At 31.6% G+C, this 26217-nt stretch overlaps 1 protein-coding gene across 1 annotated transcript in view; it reads right to left on the bottom strand.

The window, feature by feature from the left end:
* Nucleotides 1–26217, bottom strand: part of LOC129219705 (ubiquitin-protein ligase E3A-like) — a 64476-nt gene that overhangs the window by 36677 nt on the left and 1582 nt on the right. The window contains exons 2-3 of the mRNA XM_054853990.1: nt 5649–6130; nt 1449–2641 (exon numbers count right to left, since the gene is read on the bottom strand). Coding sequence (XP_054709965.1) covers nt 1449–2641; nt 5649–6130 — 1675 coding nt within the window. The remainder of the gene's footprint in view (nt 1–1448; nt 2642–5648; nt 6131–26217) is intronic.

The following is a 26217-nucleotide window of genomic DNA, read 5'->3' as shown; positions in this document are numbered from 1 at the left end:
ATATCGAATGACACAATAAGAATACCATAGTACAAATTCTGCAATTGTTTATTGTGCCTAAAAGAATGAGGCAGCAAAGGGATATAAGTGGCAAAATTAAAAATTCAATAGGGGAAAACAAGTACAAGTAGTACAATTAGTAGGGGTACCTCTTCTCTGTCTTAGGGCAAGAGATAGTACTAGTAGCCCTGGTAGATGCTGCTGTACAGCATGATTTAGTAAAAACATTCAATGAAAGCCTACCTAGGATGTTATAAATTGCACGAGTTTTACTCATAACTTAAAAATGTTCACTTACATCTCCTTGCTTCTCAAAGACTCAAATTAATTCCAAAGCAACAATCATATAAATGTTACACAGCAACAGCATAAAATCTCCCGGTTATGAAGTTACCATTAAGGGTATGGTTAATCAGTGGCAGCAACTACGCATGAGAAAAAGTGCAAATAACTGAAGTGCTCCAATCATTAAGATTGTATAGCTTATGGCAAGAGCTGTAAGAATTGGAATACTGCAGACATTTTCCGTGTCATTGGAGGGATAGACATAGAACATATATAGAAACTTGCAAAACTATCGTTTCTGTACAAATTGGATTTATTAGAATAAAGTAATTAAAATGTTCACAGGACTGCTTTTTTAAATCCTATTCAATATGAAGTACCATGTTTTCGCACTCAAGCTTTTAGTGTAGTGCTAAAAGACTACCTTATTTCTTTCAGAAAAATGAAAATACTGACAAAAAAGCAACAAAAAATGAAAATGTGGCTAAAAGTTCCTGTATGCCCTTTACTTCTAAATAAAATGTTTTTGAAATTTCAAGTTTACATTCATGTATACAGCACCTGAAAAACCATCATATTTTCAAATGCTTTAAAAACTTATTAAACTCAAGTGAAAACTCTCGTTTTTACGGAATGTAATGCTCAATCGTTTTGATGAACAGTCAAAAAAAAAAAAATAAATAAAAAATAAATAAATATAAATAAAATTGGCTAATATGGGTGAGGGGGGGGGGAATGAAAATCATTCTTTTTTCCTCAAAAGACTGCAGAAAGAAACATTGAACATTGTTTGCAAAACAAATCTAAATTTCCTAATAAAAAACTGCAACAAAATATCGGGCATCGTTGGAAAGTGAAGCAGTTTCAAAATTTTGTCGGAACTCACAAATCAGAACTGGTACCCAGGTTACCATTTTTGGCAGGCTGTAAGGTCAAAAGTGTAAAAACAAAAATATGGCAGTAAATTACTTTTTTCTCTGAATAAATTCAGATTCAAGTTAAGTTCAAAAACTTTCAAAACAATGAAGGTAACGCCCCAGCCTGGATTGATATGACCCATACCAATATTAAAGTTCATTCTATTTTTAAACCAATCAATGAAAAATTAAATATGTTACAAATGTATGTTATAGCTACACAACACAATCAACAAATACACTTACACCAACTAAAGCATCATCAATCAAATGGTCTCTTCTGACACGGAGCCTTAAGTAAGGATTTGATGGTGCACCATGTACTATACTTTGAAGGACTGATATCCTACGTTCACTATACATACGTATCCTATTATCATAGTATAAGCCCATGGCTTTAACAGCTGGTGTCAAAATGAATGAAAAATTCATGAAAGAAAACTTTCCACTCTCTGTCTTGTAATAAGCAAAATCGCGATCCATTTCAAGCTGGTCGCTCAAAGGTTCATTATAAAATTCTTCAAATGGAAGAACAGGCCGTCTACAATCTATAGGTTTGATGCGAATTTCAACACTTAAAGGATCTTCTTTCGCTTTTTGGCTTTCCTTGCTTTCTGGGCTGGCTCTGGCCACTAACAAGTCATTATCATCCGACTCCATTGGATCTTCATCTTCATTGGTAAGATCAGTATCCTCAACAACACCCCCTAAAAGGCTAGCGTAAAACAGAATTTTCATTAACTTTGTGGCAGCTATGACAGACTCTTCATCATTAAGACAATAATCCCTTGAAAACTGCCTTCCTATTACCCTCAATGTTATGAACTGATGCAAAGTGTCCAACATTTGCTTTAAACGTTCTGGAGTATATGAGCTCCATATTGTAGATAATACAGCTTGACTTTTAACTGGTAAAAGAGCTGCTGCTTTGCAGAAGGCTGGCAAGGCAGCTTCCATATATTCTGGACATTCCAACATAGGAATTTCCATCACAATCACAAAAATGTTCAATAGAGTCGGATCATTTGATTGTTTAGTTGAATACTTGAAATCAAATTCCAAATTTTCGGAGAGTATTATTAAAGCATTTATTAAGGCTCTTTGAAAAGGATACTCAGGTATTTTGAAAAGAGTAGAGAAAGATCGTCGCACCGATTGGATATCGACAGTCACAACCTGAGGTTTTACTTCGGCTTGACTTTGATCACTAGTTGTTGCATCCTTTGAGGAATCTTTGTCTTTATCTTCATCGATTTCCATAGCTCTGATATCTTCTTTGGATAAATTGTCTTTGGTAAGATCTTTCTTAAAACTCACTTTTAGAGATTCTTCACTAGAAAACACCTGTCCTAAAGTTCGGATCAAGCGCGAAAAATTTTGTTCTTTTTTGCACTGTTCTATTATTTCTAATAAACTCTTTTCATCCAGTGATAAAACACCTAAAAAAGAATGAACATTAGTAGTTATATTAATAAGGAATTTATTTTTTCAATATAAAAAGCATAACATATAACAGTGGCACATTCCAGGGGACGGCATAGGGAATAAAAAAAGAGGGGAGGGGGGAGACGGGGGAAAAAAAATCAGGACATATTTAGGACAAACTTAACAAAAGCATTGAAACAAACATTGTTACTTTGATCATGTGCTTATTTGACTTTTGTTAACTTCATTACCAACGGCAGCTCCTACATTTATTTTAGAGTTGAAATGTTCCTTACCAAAATGAAAGAATGGAAGGGAAGAAAATGTAAATTAAACTGACAGTTAGTTGTTCATTTTGGGCTTTGTTTAAAAATCAAAATAAAAGGGGAGAGGGAGATGATTTTTTAGAAAAAACTTTGAATCCAATACAGTTGTGTAAAATTACTACACATTAACAATACTTTTGACATTGGAGCATTAAAAATACAATGGGAAAGTGATATTTAATGTAAAACTATTATTTATAAATGTAAGATAGTTAATAGGCATTTAAAATGATAAGGAGTTCCCAAAAATTATTAAAGCATTACAAAAGTTATAAAAACTTTTCAAAACCTCAGTAACAAGTTATAAACAAATATATAGGTAGTAAAACAAAGCAGGGCCTGTTTACTTATCCTTGGCAATAAATAAGACCGGAATAGCTCATTTGGAGACTATTCGCGTAATTTAGCAGACCTGAGTGACTTCAAAATAAGTTCGGCAGATGATACTTGAAGCTGAAACTTTTTTTGTCCTTACATTTCTATTTTTTAACGTTCGTCATATTTTTTACTTTATTTGCTTTCAGGCTGAAATAGCAGCAGTTCATTGCAAAACCATCTTTATTGGCTAAAGTAGCCGTCATAGTCACCAACTCTTTAAAATAGTTGCTTATTTAGTCAACAGTGCAACTCTGATATTTTTGTCAAGGTAGAAAAGTAACTAGTGTTCACTCTAGAAAAAAAGAAAAAAAAAAGGGAAGGGTGCTGGCCTTTGAAAGGGGCACTTTTTTTTAAAAAAAGGCACTATTTCAATGCAGTGTCTTCCCCACCCAAGACCAATGATGCACCACTCCCAAAAAGTACTCACCCCCCCCCCCCCCCCAAAAAAAAAAAAAATTAAGAGGAGAAATAACACTTAAAACACCTTGCAAAAATTCAAACAGTCTAGTCAGCACCATGACCCCCCCCCCCCCCTCAATCGCCGTCACCAGACTTTAGTATTAAATATGATTTCATCCAGAAAACGCACTTGTCTTTAGAATAGGGTTAGATCACCCCCTCCCCCACACACAAAAGCCAACTAAGCTAAGCACATTTTCCACACTCCTTAGCTAATGCTGAAACTTGGCTTTGGGTGTTGTTCAACACTTTTCAGGCCATAATTTTAACTACCTATAAGAGTAAAAAAAAAATTCCAGGCATTTCAAAACCCTTTGAATTTCAATTTAAGAAGAACAGTATTCAATTACTGATCTCTCCTTAATACTAAAGAAACTGTCTAGTAATGTGCATTATGCCATTAGGTATTTTAGTAGACATCAAAATCGTGATGAGTGTAAATTCTCCTTCTTTAAATCTATTACACTTCAAATAGAATAATTAACTTAAAATACTGTGTGCAGTGCTTCAAAAATGCAGTGGTAGCAAGTTGAAAAACTAAAAAGAATTTATATAAGCTCTATTTCCTAGTCTAGGAGTTGTTCAAATTCATAACACAAATGTGTTGGCAGATGTATGCGCTCCTAAATACAATGCATAAGCAGCTTGGGCCAAGCTAAGATTTTTATCTCAGACAATTTTTGTGAAAATTTAACATATCAGCATTTTAACTTTGTGATTGTTTTTAAATTCAATTGTATAATATTTATAAAAGAAAAAGATCATTTTAGTTAGGAAAAAGCACAAGTATGTCAAAAGTATGCTTTTTATTATGTCAATAAGTGTTTTAAATTATCTGTTATATGAATCATATACACAGATAATAAAATTACTTAGCAAAAAGGAAAGAATTGAATGAACGCCCTGTCAATGCGATATGTTTCCATTTAAAACAGTTTATTAGTGGAGGGGGATGGGGGCTAAAAATCTAAAATATTAAAAAATACCCTTGCAATTTAGCACAGTAAGCTTTGTACTATGTCCTTCTTAGGAAACAATCAGAAAGTTAACTTTCCAAAAACAGATGTGAAAAGATTGCTACACAATCACTAGCAATGCGCTAAAATTAGCTAAGCCTAATTTCCACGTGCGAACGAAAAACGGACACAAAGGGCTGAAATGTTAGGAAAATGTCCTATTCCCTCTCTTATTGTTGATTCTCAGAAGATCACGGATGGGAAGGAATGAAACAAAGATCTCTCCCTTCCCAGAGGACCCTACTCTTTCCCACAACTTTTCAAAAACCCACCCTCAGTAGAAGGAAGAACATGCCTTTCTTTCCTACTGATAAGCCTGTTGAATTCTGAAAATCTCATCCCCTCTTTGCCCAGGTATTTGCTTCCCCTTTTGTTTATGGGGCCGTTTTTAGGGTGAAATTCTGGGAACAAGGATAAGACATAGGCGTTTTTGCAGACAATCGCTGGACAAATAAAATTGCCCTGATATTGCGGCAGGTCGAAACGATAGTTGAGGCATCTTTTTAAAAATACAGGGTGCAATTTCTTATTTCTGAAAAGGGCGGGGCGCATTTTGAGATCTAAAAGAAGGGCAGGGCCCAGTCTGCTGATATGGAAAAGGGCAGGGCACTGCGCCCTTCAAAAACGGCCTAGCGGGAACACTAAAAGTAACATTTCTCGAAGAGACACGCATGCGGACGGATTACTATGACGAAGTAGCACTCAAAACCCAAAAGAAAAGTGTAAAAATTGAAAATCCACCAAACAGTGAAAAATTCTGTTCAGTGTTACGTCATTTAAAATGTTTTCATATATTTGTGTTGAAATTATACACATATTAACTCATTTTGACTATTATTTACCTTGAGATGGCTGTTCCTTTACCTCCATGGACACAGATGACTTAGGAGACAACATGTGTGAACTTCCAGTGTCCATAGGGGATGACGTAGGGATTGCGTTTTTGCTTGAATGTGAATCTGGAGATACAGATGCATCTGTGTCCATTTTACATGGCTCAACACTGCAGCCATTTTTTCCACCTCCTCTCCGTCGATATCTAAAATTTTCTGCTTGGTTCAAATCTCCAGCTACACTGGCTGTCCCATTTGGCAAATTAGATTCATAACCTTCATCTGAGCAGTTGATATCTGGGCATGGAGGTACACATAGCTTAGCTTTAGTTTTGAAAAGCTGAATGGCACGTGCAGCTGCCTCGTCAGGTTCCAGCTTGGGTGCTTTCTGACAAGATGCGCAATTTTCATTTTGACATGCTTGGTTGCCACAACCATCAGTAAGTTGGAAATAATACCGTTCTATTAATTTCTTGGCAGCATTTCGTTTTCTAAAGAGAGAAAAACATGAAATTAAAATTAACAGATATGAGCTAGAGTTTGATGAAAATAAGGATGTAATTCTTAACAATCTTTTGCAACAAGAAAGCCTTATCTTTGCATCTATTTAAAATGCTTTCTAGTGTTGGCTAATTTTTTGCTAAAGGTGGAAAAAATGGTAAAAACTGTCCTGGCAAAAATGCTTTATCTATGAGGATCAACTTTATTTATTTTTTTAAAGTAATTTTATCTCCAAGTCAGTAATTCTAAAGTTTTTAAACTCAGTGGAACATTGGAACAATAATTGAATGGTCAGCTGGAACAACGTTCGGTTTGATTTTTTTTTTCCAAATTGATTATTTGGTGAAATAATGTTGGCTGTTTCTTGCAGAATGAGAATGTGAGAGGTTTAGTGCTCCAAGCATTTGCCAGCTAATATTAACTTTTTAGAATGCAACATTTTCTTTGCAGTTTTTCAAATTTTTTTGAGCTCAGAAAAAACGCTCTTCTGTAATACTTGTATTTTTTAACATCTAACGTTGTTTCAGCTGATGATTTAATTAATCTAAATGTAAAGTTTGTTTTTCACAGCAGTTATATCAATTTAGCAATGCTCTCATTATATATATATATATATATATATATATATATATATATATATATATATATATATATATATATATATATATTTATATATATATATATATATATATATATATATAATAAAAGTGAAAAATATTGAAAAGACCACACCAAGAGCCCATAGATGCGCAACGCAGCAAAACTAAAAATCCAAGTAAATATAAAATTAAGCAAACAAAATTGCAAATATTAAACAAATTATAAATATTCCTTTTTATCATCATTAATTATTTATAATTTGTTTAATATTTGAAATTCTGTTTGCTTAATTTTATATTTACTTGGCTTTTTAGTTTTGCTGCGTTGCGCATCTATGGGCTTTTGGTGTGGTCTTTTCAATATTATATATATATATATATATAGGGGCGGGTGGGCCACAGTGAAACAAAAAACATATTTTACATTTTTCATATTATTGGTGAGTTTTAAAGCAGAAACATACTTGATTATATTTAAGGATTCAAATTATAGTATATTGCACCAAATTTAGCCCATTTAATGTAAGGAAAAAAAAGTTATGAGACTTTATAAATTCAATGAAAAGTGTCTCATTGTGGTCCAGGTATGGGTCACTATGAGACATTAAGTAGGGCCACAATAGGACAGCTGAATAATCACTGTATTTTTACCTAAATTTTGCAAAATAAGTACCTTTAGCTAGGTTATTAAACAAACTTAATTTGGTACAGAGTTATTAAAAAGCATTTTGCAATAGCATTTCAACGTTTCAGTACTGCATTAAAACAATTCAATAAAGTATTTAAACAAAAATTAAGCGAAGGTTAAATTTTAGTGTTTTTCAACAGTTTTATTCTGGATAAGCACTCTTAGTTCTTTCTGAATGGATATCAGGCCGAGGCAGTTTTCCCACGATATATTGAATGCTAATATTCGAAATATTGTTATCTATATAAATGAATTTGTTTTTAGAGGAGTTAAAACTCTTCAGGCACTGTATTTCTACCTCATTATCAGAACACTTTGTAATGACAGATACATATTTATAGAAAGTACACTGGCTTGAGCATTTTCCACTCAAAGGGAATTGAGCTAAGACAAAATCTGCTTCTTTAAGGTCCCAAGTCACTTGTAATAATTAGTTAAAATATAAATATTTTTAAACTAAGCCTATTTTTTATTGTTAAATTTCTTTTTTGTAAACTAAAACAAGAAGTAGATAAGTATTTTACACTTGCTTACTGCTACTTGGTCCACAATGAGACGTCTCATTGTGCCCCAAAAAATTTGTCTCATTGTGAACCAAACAACAAAATAAAGATTTTTGCTTCATATTATTAAAATAAATCATGAGTTAAAAGTAATATAGCTGAATAATAGAAGATTAAAGTGTCAGTAACAACATAAACTACCACACTTAGCTTAATTGTTGAAGTTTTTCAAGATTATGATACATGTAAGAAATTATCCAAATAACGTTCAGTGCGTCCAAACAGTGACGTTTTTTTTTTTTTTTTTTTTTTTTTTTTTTTTTTAAACAAAACAAAGGCATAGAACAGAGTGGAACTAGGAATTCTGGAAAGCATTTTGGTTATGTTTACTCCTCCTAGGTAGTAGTAGCTGTCAGAATTGTCTTTATTTTAGAATTTACAATTTCTCACTATAGCCCATATCTCATTGTGCCCCCCTCCCCCTATACATATATATTGAAGAGAAAAACTATGACTAATAGTAGTATTTAAAAAATAAATAAAATCTTATTAAACTGTAGCTTTGTTGATAAAAATTAAGCATAAAATAGTTCAAGCTCTGATTCGTATTCAACTGAATTCTCAACATTAGAACACATCTTTTATTTTTTGAAGTTATCTATTTCTAACCTTTTTCCAATTTCGTTTTATCATCATTTAAAGTTGTTTTAACTATCAAATATATATAAATAAAAAACATAACTAAGTCAAAATTATCTATTTTGATATACGTCTCAATTGCATTATATACCAAAGTGAAAGTATAGGGGGAGATGGGGCAAAGTTGGACCAGTCTCAATTATTTTGATACTATTAATTAGAGACGTATCGGGTAGCACTTTGGCCGAGTACCGAGTACTCGGCCTTTTACTACTCGGCCCAGTACCGAGTTACCAAGAACCAATTATGTTTTATGAAGAACCACTGACACACAAGTGATGAATTTTGAACTTATTGGAATAGTAGTATAGACCTCCTTGTCTATATAATAGTTTTTAAAACTAAATTCCTGCTGAAATTCAATTTACGCATTATATAAACAATTTTGTTTGTGTCAAAAATTTTACAAAAAAATTATTTTTAAAATTAAAAATAAATAAATAAAAGGTATGATTAATCAAGTTGGAATTAAAACAAATTTATACCAATCAATTATAGTTTTAGTCCGCCAAACATAAATAATTTTAATACAACAAATATGCAGGAACACTGCAGACATGTGTTTCTGCCCCCCCCCCCCCCCCCCCCCCCCCGTTACAAGGAATGTCTTTTTCAGTGCATAACATGTGAGCTAAAGAATGTAAAGACATTCGACAAAAAAAATCTGATTTTTGTCGGATGCCTTTAAATCCACGAGCTCCCATGTTGTGCATTGAAAAAGGAATTCCTTGTAATGCCAAAACACGTGTCTGCAGTGTTCCTGCACTGTGCTTTTAACGTTGTTTTATTTCCTTTTATTTTTTAAGCAAAGGTATTTTCATAATTTTTTATAACTAATTTTTGTTTGTAACAAAAATCCATTTTTAATATAAAAATTCCATATTTTCTATACTTTTTTTTTGCATAATTTTACATAAATAAGTTTTATCAACTTTGGGGACATTAAAATAAAGATTTATTCCATTGAAGCATTACAAACTTCATTTTTCTCAAAATTTAAAATTTGACTTATAAATTTTAATTGTAAATGATTGCAGAATATAATGCTTGCTCTTTTTTCTATAAATTTTAGTATCTGCCTTGGACAATATTCAATTTTTTCAACTACTCGGTATTAGCCGAGTATCTGATCAGAATTTGGCCGAGTACCGAGTACTCGGTAAATTGGCCGAGTAGGCCGAGTACCGAGTAGTTACCGAGTACTCGGTACGTCTCTACTATTAATATTTTTTATTTTAATTTATGACTAACAAATAGTACCTATAGTCCACTAAAATTCTGTAAGGAAATCACATGGTACTGTTATATTGAACAAATTCTATTACAGAAAGTGTTATTTCAGTAGTGCTGAGATTTACTTAATTGTTACTTAAATTTTTTTAATGGGTTTCATCAAGATAGCAGAAAAATAAATTAAACTTCTTTCAGGGATCGTACTCAATTTCAGAAATAAAATGAAGGAGTTTTGGAGAAGTTTTGAAGGAGTGAAATGAGGTTTTGAAGGAGTACTAATGGGCTGTCCTTAAATGATGTTGCACTTTTTTTCAATATATTTGACCCTCTTCCCCCTGGAGTGAAAACAATAATCATAAAACTTGAAAAAATAGCCAAGCATCATTTATAAGCATGTTTTACTTCACTTATGAAATATCTAAGTCATCTAATAATATTTTCACCTTTAACTTTTATGACTTCCACGATAAATTTGCAAATCACATGTTTATGAAAAAATAAATATATGAAATTACTACAGTGAAATCGCCCTTATCTATGGCGAAGTTAAGTTTTCGATCGAAGTATTTTAAGTTACCGTCATAGAGAAAGATTATGCAGTCTTGAACTAAAAGGAAGGAGAAGGAGTTTTGAAGGAGTAAAATTCAAAATGAAGGAGTTTGAAGGACCCTCCAAAAAAATTTCCTGAATGAAGGAGTATTGGAGGAGTTTTGAAGGAGCGTACAAACCCTGTCTTTCTTGAAGTTTGTTTAGTTCACAATTAGTTGCAGTTTTTTTATTTTTTTTGTCACAAAGTAAAGATTATAACATTATTTTTAGAGGCCAAGAATGTGGAGTACGTTGGTCCACCTTATTGCGGGTACGTTTGACCATATCAACCTACTGCAAGTAATTTAGAAACTTTTTTTTCCGTTAAATCTAAATAATTAATTATATCAATATTCCAAGTATTTGTACATCAAACATACGTTTTGTTTCACGATGCACATGCATTTAAATAACAATAAAAAACTTAGGGCAAGGTACATTTTATAATAATTTAACAAAATTTATACTAATAAAATTTTTTTAAAAGATTTATTTCATATTTGCACTTTTTTACTATTTTCAAATATTCTTCTTAATCTTTGCATACAATTGCCTTCAAAGAGTAAAATATGCAATACATACTGTAGCGAATAAAGCTCCTGTACTAAACTTAAAGTTTTTGCCAAACAAGCATTCTACATAAAACAAATAATTGATTGAAAAAAAAGGATACTCTTTCTTAAGATTAATCTAATTTTATTTTCTAGTATAATTAATTTTAGAACACAAAGATATACCAGGGGTCTAAAACAGGATTTTTCAGAGAGTCCGTTTTTTGTGAAAAATCAAATAAATTTGCAAATAAAAAAGAAAAGAAAAAGTTTTTTTTTTTAAACAAACTTTTAGAATTCAGAGAGGGCACAAACTGCATCATTTAAACTTAAAATTGAGTGTTTTCCTCTTCTATGTTGAGAATATCATTCTGGGGTGTTTTTCTAGTATTTGGCCGGAGGGGGGGGGGCATCGCTCTCTCAAATACAATATTTATCTACCATTCTTCATTATGTTAAATTATACTAGAAATATTTCTGTACAGTATTTAAAATATTAGTAACAAAAAAAAAAAAAAAAAAAAAAAAATCAGACAAGTGTTCAGCATTTAACTTTCTGACCTAAGACACTCTTAAAAAGCACAGAATTTCTTTTAAAACTCATAAATTCCGTAATTTTAACAAAACTAAGAGATTATATTTGTTTACCTCTTAACAAAGCGTAATAAACATCAAAAATTAGAAAAATCGGATTCCCACAGTGGATGCAAAGAGATTGCAATTCTCAAAGTGAAGGCATCAAAAGTATAAAAACGGCTTGTAAAAGAAATAGTTTTGATAAAATTATTTAAAATTGCATTTTAGAGTCCTATGATAAACATATCATTAATATCTGTGGACACAGTTGAAGCAAAAAATAATAAAATAAATAAACCACCAATTTAGCATTTTAATTTTTGACTCATAAAAGAAAATGAAATTTTGCTTTAAAAACTTGAAATGAGCGTTCTAACAAAAATAAAGAGACTTTTTATTTATTTGCATTCTAATAAAGTGAAGTTAGCTTGAAAAAGAACAAAATATAATTCGCATATCTGATGTTAAAAGATTGCATTTTTCAAAATGTAGACATCTAAAAAAAAAAAAAGGTAAGTAAAAGAGTTTATTTAAAGTTAATCATCCTTGTTAGCATGGAAAAATCAAACTCATACAATTTTCTCCCAAAATAACAGTTAAATATCGCATCACACGGTAAAAACGCAATTGACAAGTTGGTAAAATGATGAGAATATTTTCTAATCAAATCATTGTAAAGGTTTAATGCGGGACGCTAAGTGGCGATAATTTTGAAGTTGGTAAGCCTATCTGAAGCGATCATATTTTCCCCTCACCCTTACTATCCCTTTGCAGTTCTAAGTTCATATCGCTGATATATATTATTATTATTGTCTATTAAATCATGAGCAGGGGGAAAAGTGTTTACCAAAGCCTTTTCAGAAAAGTTTACAACAAAAGTTTACAACGCCGCTGATAATTAGCTGTGATAAAACAAAATTATTTAAAACCAAACTTATTTTCAGTTGTTAATTTCTTTCTAAGAAACATACAACAAGCATTACATTTATTTGGCAGTAGTAATTATTTATTGCTTGCAGGTGCATCACAAGAGTGCCCATTTTTTTCTTTGCAAAATTAGCAGATGTTGTATAAGCTGATCGCTCTAATTTGACTTTAAAAAAGGTTCCAAAAATTATGGGTTTTATACACCGGAAATATGCGTTATTTCGCTTTCAGATTTGCTCTTTCAGTAAACAATTTGAGAAAGATCTGTTCCTGTTTGTCTATCAGAATTTTGTGAAGGGTTGGTTTTGGTTGATCGGGATTTTGTGAAAGGTCCGTTTTGGTTGATTGCATTTTTGTGAAGGGTCCATTAACGGACCTAAACATCCTCAGGCCAGACCTCTGTATACGGACTTAAAGACGTCAATTTTATTGTACTTTTCCTCTGAAAAATAATGGTATTAATCTCAATCTTTCTTTTATTTTTGGAATTGTTTATTAGCAATGCAATGAAAAAAAAAGGACTTTTTTTTTCTTCCAGAAAATATTGATGTAACTGTGCATAAAAGTAACATGTATGATTTATCCTTCCAAAACCCAGTATCTGCCCAGGAAGTAGCACTTTTTGTTCCCAAATGTCTTCTAAAACATCTTTCGTAAAGTTTAATCTGCATTAGTTTTTTAAAAATATTCAATAATTAATATTTATCACTAAAATTATAAGAGAAGTTGGTTTCCTGATGCGGTCCAACGTGCTAAAATAGACCAAGGTTCCCCGCATGTGGGGCACGTTGGTCCACTTTACAAGGCTCCATTACAAAACTGATGTAAAAAAAACTAGGGTCCCAGGCAGAAAGTTCACACAGCAGGGGTCTGGACAGACCCTACTCCAAAGCACACAACAGCTCCAACTCTTCTCTAATTTTCCCTCGAGCTTCTAGTTCCAGCTTCCAGAGCAAGGTTTTTAATGGTTCAATGTTTCTAACGTCATCCCCTTACACGACGACGCCGCACCGAGGAGTATTTGTAACAAAAAAAACGGACAAAATTATTTGACACGATTTTTGTCATATAATGCTTTGAAACTTGCTACTCGATCAAAATAAGTTGTTTATTTAAAGGAGAAAAGATATTTATTAGAAAATTAATATCTTTTTTTCCTCTTCTATACACTTACTGCAATTAAATGGTTGCTCATCAAGTATTTATTACAGCCTGCTTGCGTCTTGCGATCATCGTATTTACTCCTCCTATGGAAAACGACTTTGTTCTTTAGAGCTGCCTAGATCTACTACCACTTCTTTAGTAGGGGTTAAGAATTTCCGAAGTGTCTGTTTAGTCTGCATCTGTTACAATCTACTCGTGAAAATTACCGTGAAAAATGTACTTGGTGATGAGCTTATTTCAAGTTACAGCTGCCTTCTCTGAAAACGAAGCAATTGGTTGGATTGCTTGAGAGGTAAACTTCAGCACCTGGCATCAAAATTTATATATGGGCAGTTCTCAAAAGGTGGGAGCAAACACAGACCTCAATTTTGAAGCTTCAACACCAAATAACTTTCATTTTAATAAACTCAAAAATTTTTGAGTTAAATTATAATACTGTATAGAGACAAGAATTGACATTAATTATGGAAAAAATACTCTTCAAATACACTTAAAAAATATTTTCTTTGCTAAAAGGAACAATTTTGGACATACCAAAACGTTAACTGAGCAAATGTACCATTAAATTTTTTTTAAAATTATTTCCATACGTTTCAAAAAAAAAAATAAGGCCATGAATCTCAAACTGAATATTTTTTTTTTTTGATAATATTTTCCACAAATTAAAAAATTAAAGACAGATTATTTATGTTGTAAATAATTTTAGAAAAAATGGAATTTGGAAAGTTTGATGTATGTCCAAAAGTTACGATCTTGACAAAGCTATTATTTGAGAACTAAATATATGATTTATATGTTTTAAAGGTGTTTTTCGATCCTCAAATTCAATTGTTAATTATTTTAAAGTGTTTTCATATATTTTTATGAAGTATCTTTGAAGCAAAATCATTTTTCTTAAACATACATGTGAGATGTCCAAATTGAGTTACGATCTAAACGCCGATAATTCTGTCCATTTATTCATTATTATAAATGATCTTCTGTCCTGTAACCTTAATAAAGAAGGCTAATATAATGTTAACTCCTTCAATCCATTGACATTTTGCACAATTAATACATTATGCATTAATTACAGTAGAAACACAAGTTATGATCGTAACGGAACACATTTAAGTAAACAAAATGGCACAAAAATCGCCCAGCAAATTCCAATTAGCGACAACTCACAGCGTACAATAAGTGAAGGGTTACCACTGAGAATAATGGTTTTCGCCAACAGCGTCAGTTTTGGCGACTTCATCACCTGCGATGGCAAAATGGTTGGATTTTTTTATTTTTTTCGTATTCTAAGAAACCATACAGGGATCGTACTCAATTTCAGAAATACAGGGCCGTACTAAATTCTTAAATGATGTCGCAATTTTTTTTACATATTAGGCCCCCTTCCCCCTTTGTCACATTTCACCTTACTACTCCTATTGTCACATGTCATATTTTTAAAAACATTTTGTTATAATAACTCTGTGATGTCACTTTGTTCCCCTCTCTCTTCCCCTTGTCGCAATTTCATGAACCTGTCTCCCTCTTTAGGCATGACATCACTTCTGGACCCATTTTACAATATCGTAACTATGATTTACCAAGCAATTGTTTTTTTTAATACAATCACGTAATATAGTACATCTACTTGTGTATTTTTAAATCTTTAAATAATAATTAGACAAATTGACTTTTGCTGCTGATTGGAGGGAAAAGCAATAATCATAAAACTTGAAAAAATAGCCAAGCACCATTTAAGCATGCTTTACTTCATTTATGAAATGTCTTAGTCATCTAATAATATTTTCACCTTCAACTATTACGAGTTCTATGATCAATTTTTAAATCACATCTTTAGAAAAAAAATACACGAAATCACTACTAAATATACGAAATTACTAGAGACGTACCGAGTACTCGGTAACTACTCGGTACTCGGTCAAATTCTGATCAGATACTCGGCCAATACCGAGTAGTTGCAAAAAATTGAATATTGTCCAAGACAGATACTAAAATTTATTTAAAAAAAGAGCAAGCATTATATTCTGCAATCATTTACAATTAAAATTTATAAGTCAAATTTAAATTTTAAGAAAAATGAAGTTTGTAATGCTTCAATGGAATAAATCTTTCTTTTAATGTCTCCAAAGTTAATAAAACTTATTTATTAAAAATTATAGAAAAAAGGTAAGTATAGAAAATATGGAATTTTTATATTAAAAATGGATTTTTGCTGCAAACAAAAATTAGTTATAAAAAATATAAAAATACCTTTGCTTAAAAAATAGAAGGAAATAAAACAACGTTAAAAGCACAGTGCAGGAACACTGCAGACACGTGTTTTGGCGTTACAAGGAATTTCTTTTTCAATGCACAAAATGGGAGCTCGTGGATTTAAAGGCATCCGACAAAAGTCGTATTGTCGTATGTCTTTACATCCTTTAGCTCACATGTTATGCACTGAAAAAGACGTTCCTTGTAACAAGGGGTCAGAAACACGTGTCTGCAGTGTTCCTGCACATTTGCTTTATCTGCTTTTAAAAATTATTTATGTTTGGCGGACTAGAGCTATAATTGATTGGTATACAGCGAAACCCCTCCTAACGGACATCCCTCTTATGTGGACAATTTTTAATTCCCCAGTTTCATAGCAAATAACATTATTAAACAAAAGTAATGCGGACACCTCTCTATTGCGGACAAAAAAAAAATTGTCCTGTTAGTGTCCGCATTAGAGGGATTTCACTGTAATTTGTTTTAATTCCAACTTGAATAATCATACCTTTTATTAATTTATTTTTAATTTTAAAAATAATTTTTTCGTAAAATTTTTGACAAACAAAATTATTTATATAATGCGTGATCAAATTTCAGCAGGAATTTAGTTTTAAAAACTATTATACGGACAAGGAGGTCTATGTTACTATTCCAATAAGTTCAAAATTCATCACATGTCTGTCGGTGGTTCTTCTTAAAACATAATTGGTACTTGGTAGTTCGGCCGAGTAGAGAAATGCCGAGTACTCGGTACTCGGCCAAAGTGTTACTCGGTACGTCTCTAGAAATTACTACATAAACATTGTTCTTGTTACCAAGGTTGGCAAGTTTTTGCCGGGGGCGGAAAAAACCATGGAAAAAACCACGGTTTTTACCACCTGGCAAAAATAGGTTTTGGTACAGATGTGATATACCCCCCCCATTTGGCGACATCCGATTTTTTGCACAAAATTGAAATATTTTTCTCGCCAATGAGGCGATAATTTTTTAAGCATGGCATCCCTGGTGAAACTGATCTGTGCTTGGCAACGCGAAGGCAATCTTGTTCGAACTTGTTTACTTGGGTTGTTTACTAGGTTTCACGCAGGAGAGATATGTGTTGTTTCGTGCAATATACCTTACAGGAAAGCTTATTTTGTGTTAGTTTAGATTCAGTAGTTGTGTTTTGAAGTAAAAACATTAGAAAATGTCAGTTTCTTCAAACTTGAACATTAATTAAAAGTTAACTCTAACGTGGTGTGTCTGTAATGTGCCATTGTCATATGATGTTTTGTTTTGGACTGAGTGTGAGGATTTATACTATAAAAAGGTAAGTTCTTTTTTTTAGAATTCAAAAAAAAAACTCACTTCCGAAATTCTTTGTTTTTTACAAATCCTTGAGGGGTTCTTGTAGTTTTTAACTTTATTTTTACTGTATGCAGGGGTCGATCCAGGTTTTATTTTTTGGGTTCCCATTTTGTGAAAATGCAAAATATTTTTGTGAAATTTCGTTATTTTTGTGAAAAAGCAAAATATCTTTGTGAATTTTCTTTATTTTTGTAAAAAAAGACCTTCTCGTGATTTTTTTTCTTGGAAAAGATTATATTAAAGCATTTTTAGCTGTCGTATCGTTATAGAAAAGCCTTAGACAGGTTTCAGGGGTGATTGCAAGTTCTTGAAGAATACCTGAAAGCTGTCAAGAGGAAATGCGCTGGGGGAGGGGGGAAGTAAGACCCCTAACATTTTATTCGTAATTTGACACATACATTACATTTATTGCTTTTTACAAATATACATGTGCAAGGCACACTTTCATAAGGTGAAAGTCTCACAACAGATTTCCTGTTTGCTCCTCTCAAATACTTTTAGAACAATGAAAATTGCACATGCTGCTGAACGTAATGATAACTCCTAATAAATACAATATGAACAGACTCAAAGATATCACATATTTCTTAACACAGAAGTGAAATACTCATTAAAGATTCCATGTATGTGTTTAAAAAACTTAAAAGTAATAAAAACCCAAAATAATACTGCACCAGCATTCAGCGTTTATTTTTTTGACTTTTGACGTTCTTACAGAGTAGGTATTTCGTTTAAAACTTTGCAATTTAATGATGTTAATAAATATTTAAGAAATTTTATTTGTTTGCCTCTTAACAAGGTACAGTAAACATCAAAAATGCGAAAAATTCGTTTACCATGGCCGATGTAAGGAAATCAAGATCTTCAAAACAAATAAAAATATAAAAACAGCATGTAAAATAATTTTATTAAAGTTATTTTAGAATTGGATTTTGAAACTCAGCACAAATTAATACTAAATATATATTGCGTAATCAAAGTAAAATTTAAGATTTTCCTGAAAACAAGCTACCAATCACAAGTGTCCCTCTCCCGTCCCCCCTCTGACGCTCTCAAGCAAAAACACCTCACGCAGCAAGCAAAAAGATAAGATGGGGGAAGGTGGAAGGTACACATTTGCGGTTAAAAAATATTGTGAAAAGGCTGCCTTTTTATAAATTTTTGTGAAGGGGCTGCTTTTACGACGCGGAATTTTGTGAATGGGGCCGCTTTTGCGATGGGGAATTTTGTGAATGGGGCCGCTTCTGCGACGCAGAATTTTGTGAATGGGGCCGTTTTGCCATGCGGAATTTTGTGAAGGGGCCGCAAAGCGGCCCCAATTTGGCGCTGGATCGACCCCTGGTATGTAAATTAATTTTACAAAAATAGTACGGTTATTTTGTTCTAAAAGTTCATTCTTATCGATGCCACGAATTATTTAGACATATTCTATTAATGTGCCTCCTTTAGATACTGAATTTCTGAAAAAAAGTTGACTCCAGCATTTTATAAAAATATAAAGGTGTTATTTTATGTAAAATATAATAGGTATTTTGAGAGTATGTCTATATAGCAAATAAATGTATGGTATTTTTGTATTGTTTATGCTTAGGATGTTTTGTTGAGACATTTCTACTTTTCATATATTGAAATTTAAATAACTAAGCGCTTTTTTGGCTGAAATAGTTATGGATTTTGGGGATGTTTTCCGCTTTAAACATCGCGATTTGAATCGGTTTGCTCTTTTTTAGCAGAGTATGAGAAAAGTTTTTGTTCGATGAAATGCATGTTGGAAAATAGCTTTTATTTCTATTGGTACATATTTCGTTGGTGAACTGTTATAGTAATTTGTTGATTTAAGCATTTTAAATACTTTCTAGTAATTGTTCTTTGTGTACAAAACCTTTCTAGTTTTTGGTATTTTTGAAGCGTATATTTGTGATGTTTTTTGTTGTAATTTTATGTTGTTTTTATATATATTGTGTTCTGAAGTGCTTTGATCATGTTTTTTCATCTGATTTTTTCCTGTTGGCGCAAAAAAAGCATTGCTAAAAACGATGTATGACATATGTTGTCATACATCGTTTTCTTCGCGACGCTTTCTTTGCGCCAACAGGAAAAAGTCGCCAAGGTTGGGGTATATCACATCAGTTCCTAGGTTTTTGCCAAAATGGCAAAAATAGATTTTGTGTTAACAACTTATGTACAGTTTTTTTCCTTTTATATTAAAGTAAATGCATGAAAAGATTTTGATAAAATTTTAATTTAATTATTTCTATAGTTTAAAAAAAAAATTAAGGTTTAACTTACTTTTAAAGTTATGGAGCATTTTTACTTCTAAATTTTTAAACATTAACATAAAATTTCAGTTTGTAACATCTAAGACAAATAATTCACTTACAATGAAAATATAATTAGCTTGTTTATAATAGCATTTTTTACAGAATAAAAGTAATTAAAAAGCAAAATCTGTACACATTTCTTTAGATTGAAATATCACTTAAATCATCATAGTCTATACCATCTTCATCAAAACCTATTTGTTGTTAAAGCATGATATAGCAATAAACTAGTTTCGTGAGAGAAGCAACTGACAAACGGTTTCGTATTTTTGATTCTACAAAAGGAAAATTTGAGAAATATCTCTCTATTGCAGCAGAACTTGCAGGACACATTTGAAGAGTTGAGACTAGTGTGCAGAAATCTTTAGGTACTGTACTGCATGTAAATGCATTGTTTCTTTAGTGAGGAAAAGTTAATATTTTTCTATATTCAAGTAAATATTCTGTTATTAATTAAATAGCTTAAAAATCTTAGTGGGATGAAAAAAAAGTGATTAATTAAATATATGTATATATATATATATACATATATAATTAGAATTCAATCTTTTTATTAATTTACTAAGCTTAAGTAAACATTCTTTGTTTTAGCATTGAAGGAATTGGCTCTTTCTGAAAAAATTGTTTTAGCAAACATTTAAAATCTTAAGTTTTGCAATCCCAACATTTCTTTTTTATTTATTTTTCACCTTATAAATTAGAAGTAACATGGTGAGACATAATTAAAATATTAAAGTGCATTATTTATATTATATTGTCACTATTTCTTAAATAACAATATAATGATACTTTATTTGCAATTAGGTTTTTGCCGTTTTTTTCCATTTTTGCCATGGGGTCATTCCATGTCAACTCAACACACCCATTTTACCTCACCCCCTCAGATTTTGATAAAATTTGGCACACATATAGTGGGCACTAAGAATAACAAAAATACAAAATTTCAAATTTTTATCTTGAATAGTTTTTTGTGTACGGCCTTGTAAAGTTTTCAAAAAATCGTGAAAAAACTACAAACAAGCAATTTTCAAATTGCTCTAAAAGCTGTCAAAATTGAGTTAGAGAGATGGGACCGGTGTTATTTTGTAGCTTTAATGCTCTTTTAAGAGATATGCAACATGTCCTATGTAGTAGTAAAAAAAGTTTTTTTTGGTGCAAATCAAATTTTTGATTTTGATTTTTTTCAAAAAGTACCACTTTTAAAATTTTCAAAAAAATTCTATAAATAGACAGTATTTTCATAAACTGCCATGCAAAGTTTTATGATGGGATGGTAATGGGATCTATGCCAAAAAAATATTACTGACCCCTATTTTTCTTAAATACCAGATTTTGACCAAATAATAATTGTTTTATTGTAGTAAAATATATTATAGTAAATGCTTCCATGACAGATATGAATGTATTGTACTTTAAATTCTTCTTATAAAAATATTAGTAAAAATTAAGGCAAATAAAATACCAAAATTTAAAATTATATCAATTTATGCTGTATGAAATACAAATACAATAAATATTTACAATAAAATTTTCATAAAATCAGTTTTGACCAAATAATAATAATTTTAATGTAGTGATATAAGATTTTATGAAAAATCACTTGAGTAGGGGAAACTGGGAGGTTTGACCCATTTTTTACCGAGGTATTTTTTTTTTTAAAAGTTTGAATAAAAAAAATTCCTGGTTGACTTTTTTCGAAAGGAAATACATCCAAGCAACTTTTTACATTGCTGTTATTTATTTAAGTTAAAAATTATTTTCTTTATTAAAAATTTTTCAAGAGTGTTCAAACTGGGTCAAACCTCCCCACTTGAGGGACGTTTGACACACCATAAGAAAGGTTTGACATAAAACTATATATACCCTATATATAATATACATTAAATTGTTTATGAAATAAACACTCGGTGCTCATAATAAATTCATAAAACCTATATTTCTAGGCTATAAATAAACTGTGGTTTTGGGGCAAAACTACTAGTTCTGTATAACATAATGATGTTTTAGAAATCTACAATACAAGTTGAACATAATTTTGTTGTTTGGTGAATACATGAATAGTTATCATTAGTCGACAGCTTTACAATAATTAACAGATTTTATAAGCCTTTACATTTATGAGTGATATAGAAGGGTGAGAATTATTTTAACTTCATTGAAAATTTACTCAGAACTAAAAATATTAATTTTAAACAAATAAGAAATCACTACTAACTTAAAAAAGGTTAAAGAAGTGAAATTGTTGAGTATTAATCAGATTTTATGTAAAGAAGGAGGTCCATGTTCAGAAGTTCACTGTTTAAATTTTAAAAAAGCCAATTGGGTTTGGTCTATATCATTTTCTAGAAGGGCGTAAGTTCTTCCTGTTGGAGTAACAGGGTCCACCCTTGTTAGTATGTTCACAACAGAGACCCACATTACATCTGAATGCCTGGGGTAGGAAAAAGATTTGGTTGTCCACTTGGATAAAGAAAAGCAATTTTAACTTCATCTTGTTCTTCGTTTTTTTCTAATACATAACCAAGCCACCAATTGTTGTCATACACGGCAGTAACGTAGCCTCTTATATCTTCAAATGTAAGTTTCTCAGGAGATTTTGTTACCTCCTTTTCCCACACCTGAGTATCATTTGAAAAGTACTTCACTAATAATTTTGAACCACTTTTAGGGATGAACGAATGGAACTGCTGTGTACCTTTGATTGTTAAGGCTTCTTTAAATCGAGGCTGTAAAATCTTATCAGTTTCAATGTAATCTTTTTGTGTGGAAAAGGCAAAATCTACTTTTGGAACATTTTTAGACTGCCTACTCAAAAAGATCTCTTGGTGTTTGGATCTGGTTTTCGTATGGTCTCTGCAAACTTGCTCGAGCTGCCAGTCTCTTAATTGAACCGCCTACTCCATCACAAGGCCCTTTTCCATGCGCCGTGGCCAAAAAGTGCCACTCGGCTTCAATACCGAAATCTTTCTGATGAAGACAAAGGTTCAAAAAAATTTTCTTATTTTTGTATTGTGCGCCAGAACCGTCTGAAAAGTAATAGATTTTTTTTTGGAAGCTTTTGGAACTTATTTGTTAAATAAGGAATGAGTTTCTTGAGAAAAGTGTAGACTGCAATTGTATTGTGTTCTAGGCAGTCAGAAATGACAACGAAGTTCAAGTGTTCAATTTTGCCATTCTTAAAATATATCACAAAGGGATGAATGGTGACCTGCTGACTAGTCCAGTGGTAGCTCTGGGCTTCATCCTGTAAAACTATGCTGTAATTTTCAGAGAAATCACATGTAATTACAAATTCTGACTCTCTGATGTTTTCTTTAATGTTGTTGAGGAATGATGCTTGTTGCTTTGCAATAAAATCATGTTGGACTAAAGAAGGCATTAAAGTAAGACAAAACAACGTTAGAAGTAGCACAAATTTACTTCTAACGTTGTTTTGTCTTACTTTACTGTTCAGCACAAAGGTATTTATTTATCTTAAAGAAGGCATGTTGCTGCAAAATAAATCTATAAATTCGTCTGAGGTTTTCTCAAACATCTCTAGGTTGCAGCGATCGACTGACACCCATTGGCGAAACTGAACTTTTTCAATTAAGTTTTTTTCAAAAGAAGTTTCTAAAACATTCCGTAAAGCAGTTTCTCCAGGGCAATACTCACAGTTCCCCATGTTGCAATCTATTGTTGATGGGTTACAAAGCATCTTTGCAATACAATTCTTGTAGGTTTTCAAGTTACCATCTGTAAGTGAATTTAGCTTAGCATTTTCCATCATCAACTTTATGTTTTGATGAGTTGTGCACACACATACAGAGTGTGTGCCGCTCTGCCCAGCTAATATACAGTGTTTTGGTTTTAATTCCGCGAATTTAGAAAAACCAATTTTTACATTTGGGTGCTTATCTTTGAAATGATTATAAGCTTCTTTTAGATTACACAAAATAAGTCTTTTTGACATTTTTTTCTTGCCTCCATCTGGCAGAGTAACTGTTACACAATCTTTCATTCCTGGCATCGCCCGGCTAATTTCATTGTTTTCGTAAAAAGAATGCACAGTTTCGACTGTTTCTGTTGATAAACACTTCCCTGGCTTTGGATTAGGACCTTCCATAAACCCTTTTTCTTTCAAAATTTGTTTTGACTGTCGAACTAAGTAGTTTGGAGCATTAAACTCACGCATTATCTTCCTAACACTCCATTTCTCGCGTAAACATGTGAGAATCATAATTTTTTTGATCTATTTGTACAATTCAAAAAGTTGGTTTTCAGATTTTGAAGAACCGATTGGTCAATTTCAGTATCATTATCTGATGAAGAATTTTCAGCAGCAACAAAGAGTTTACGTTTCATAGATGAGGAGATTTTTTTTACTTTAGTCGAAGCATACTGCTTGGAAGTTATTTTCTTCTTATCAATCAGGGACACACCTAATTCTTGAAGTGAAGTATTTAGTGTCTGAACAATCACTGAACTTGTTGCAAAGTCTGGATCTTCGTCTGGAATATTCACCTCCAACTCAAGAGAATCTTCATTTTCAGAATTTTTTTCACTAATGGGCACTGTATTTTTTAACTTAGTTAGGTCTTTTCTACACTGATCACAAATCATGGAGCCATCAAGTATTTGTGGAAATGAACCTGTCATCCAAGATGTGACATTTCTCAGTTTTTTTCTATCTCGAACACGATGATTTGTTTTCTTCAATGGATTACAACACTGAACTCTTACCACAGTACTGTATTTTTCACTAGTTTCCATATTTTCTAAAAAATTCTTAAAACCTGCCTTTTAACTACAAGTTTTAATCATAGATTAAATTCGCTAACACATGAGAAATACTGAAGTTCAAAGTAATAATTCTTTTATGTGAGGTATCACAACTATTTTACATTATGGAATCGGAATGGATAACTTAAAACAGTAATAAAATTTAAAACACTACTTGTTAGCAAGGTCTCTAGTCACTGAATGAATGCTTGTGGAGAGTCTGGCTTGAGCAAGTTAGAAGAAATACCAGACTGGTGTTTGTTTTAACTTGCACAGAAAGGTACCAACTTGCTAGATCTGCAGATACCGGATCAAGTGAATGGAAGGGAAAAGTTTTTTTTAAATAATACTTGCTTATCAAACTATTTAGCAAAGACAATATTTATTGTAAATTTATCAACTTTTCATACAGCATAAATTGATATAATTTTATTTAAATTTTGGTGTTTTATTTGCCTTAATTTTTACAAATATTTTTATAAGAAGAATTTAAAGTACAATGCATTCATATTTGTCATGAAAGCATTTACTACAAAATATTTTGCTACAATAAATTAATTATTATGTCAAAATCTAATATTTATGAAAAATAGGAGTCAGTAGTAATTTTTTTTGACATAGTTCCCATTACCATCCCATCATAAAACTTTGCATGGCAGTTTATGAAAGTACTGCCTATTTATAGAATTTTTTTGAAAATTTTAAAAGTGGTACTTTTTGAAAATAATCAAAATCAAAAATTTGATTTGCACCAAAAAAAACTTTTTTTACTACTACATAGGACATGTTGCATATCTTGTAAAAGAGCATTAAAAAAGCTACAAAATAACACCGGTCCCATCTCTCTAACTCAATTTTGACAGCTTTTAGAGCAATTTGAAAATTGCTTGTTTGAAGTTTTTTCACGATTTTTTGAAAACTTTACAAGGCCGTACACAAAAAACTATTCAAGATAAAAATTTGAAATTTTGTATTTTTGTTATTCTTAGTGCCCACTATATGTGTGCCAAATTTTATCAAAATCTGAGGGGGTGAGGTAAAATTTTAATTAAAAGTGTGTTGATTTGACACGGAATGACCCCATGGTTTTTTCCACTGTCACGGCAAAAATACCTTTTTGCCGGCAAAAAATCCAACCCTGCTTGTTACGATAGTAAAATGTTGATCGAAATATTTTTAGTTACTGTCATAGAGGAAAAGTATGTAGTAAACTAAAAAAGAAGGAGTTTTGAAGGAGTCAAAACCAAAATGAAGGAGTTTAAAGGGTCCTTCAAAAAAATTTCCTGAATGAAGGAGTATTGGAGGAGTTTTAAAGGAGCGTACGAACCCTGCCATAACAAAATTTTATTATTTAAAGGCCAGTATTTAAAGTTATTCAAGTACTTTGAATCCTTTATTTTTCATTGCAGAATGTAAAAATAGATAACATTTTCACTGAAAAGTTTTAAAACTGTGAAACTTACATTATGATGATGTCCAAAATCTGTTACTTACAGACCGATCATTAAATTTGCTATTTATTATTTTTTATAAATACTTGCTGTCTTTTAATGTTTGTATATGATGTTCTAGGTGTACATACTATGCAAAAAAAAAAAAAAAAAAAAAATTGAGGCCAAATTTCAAAGATTTGAAAATTGCTCAGAATTAACTTTTTTGTTCCCACCTTTTGAGAACTGCCCCAATGAGAAAAACCCTGCTTGCAAAAAAATAAAAGTACCTCAACAAGCTGATACAGACAGCGCCTACATGCAAAATGAGCTTATTTTGGAATTGTTTATAACAATGACAAAAAGAGGGAAGAATTTGCAGTAACACAAAAAATTGCAAAAACAATCCTGTTTTAAAAATGTTAAAATATGGC

Source organism: Uloborus diversus, chromosome 4, assembly GCF_026930045.1.
Source record: "Uloborus diversus isolate 005 chromosome 4, Udiv.v.3.1, whole genome shotgun sequence".
Taxonomy (NCBI): Eukaryota; Metazoa; Arthropoda; class Arachnida; order Araneae; family Uloboridae; genus Uloborus; species Uloborus diversus.
Note: the sequence above shows the minus strand (reverse complement) of the source record. Positions and strands in the feature narration are given on the sequence as shown.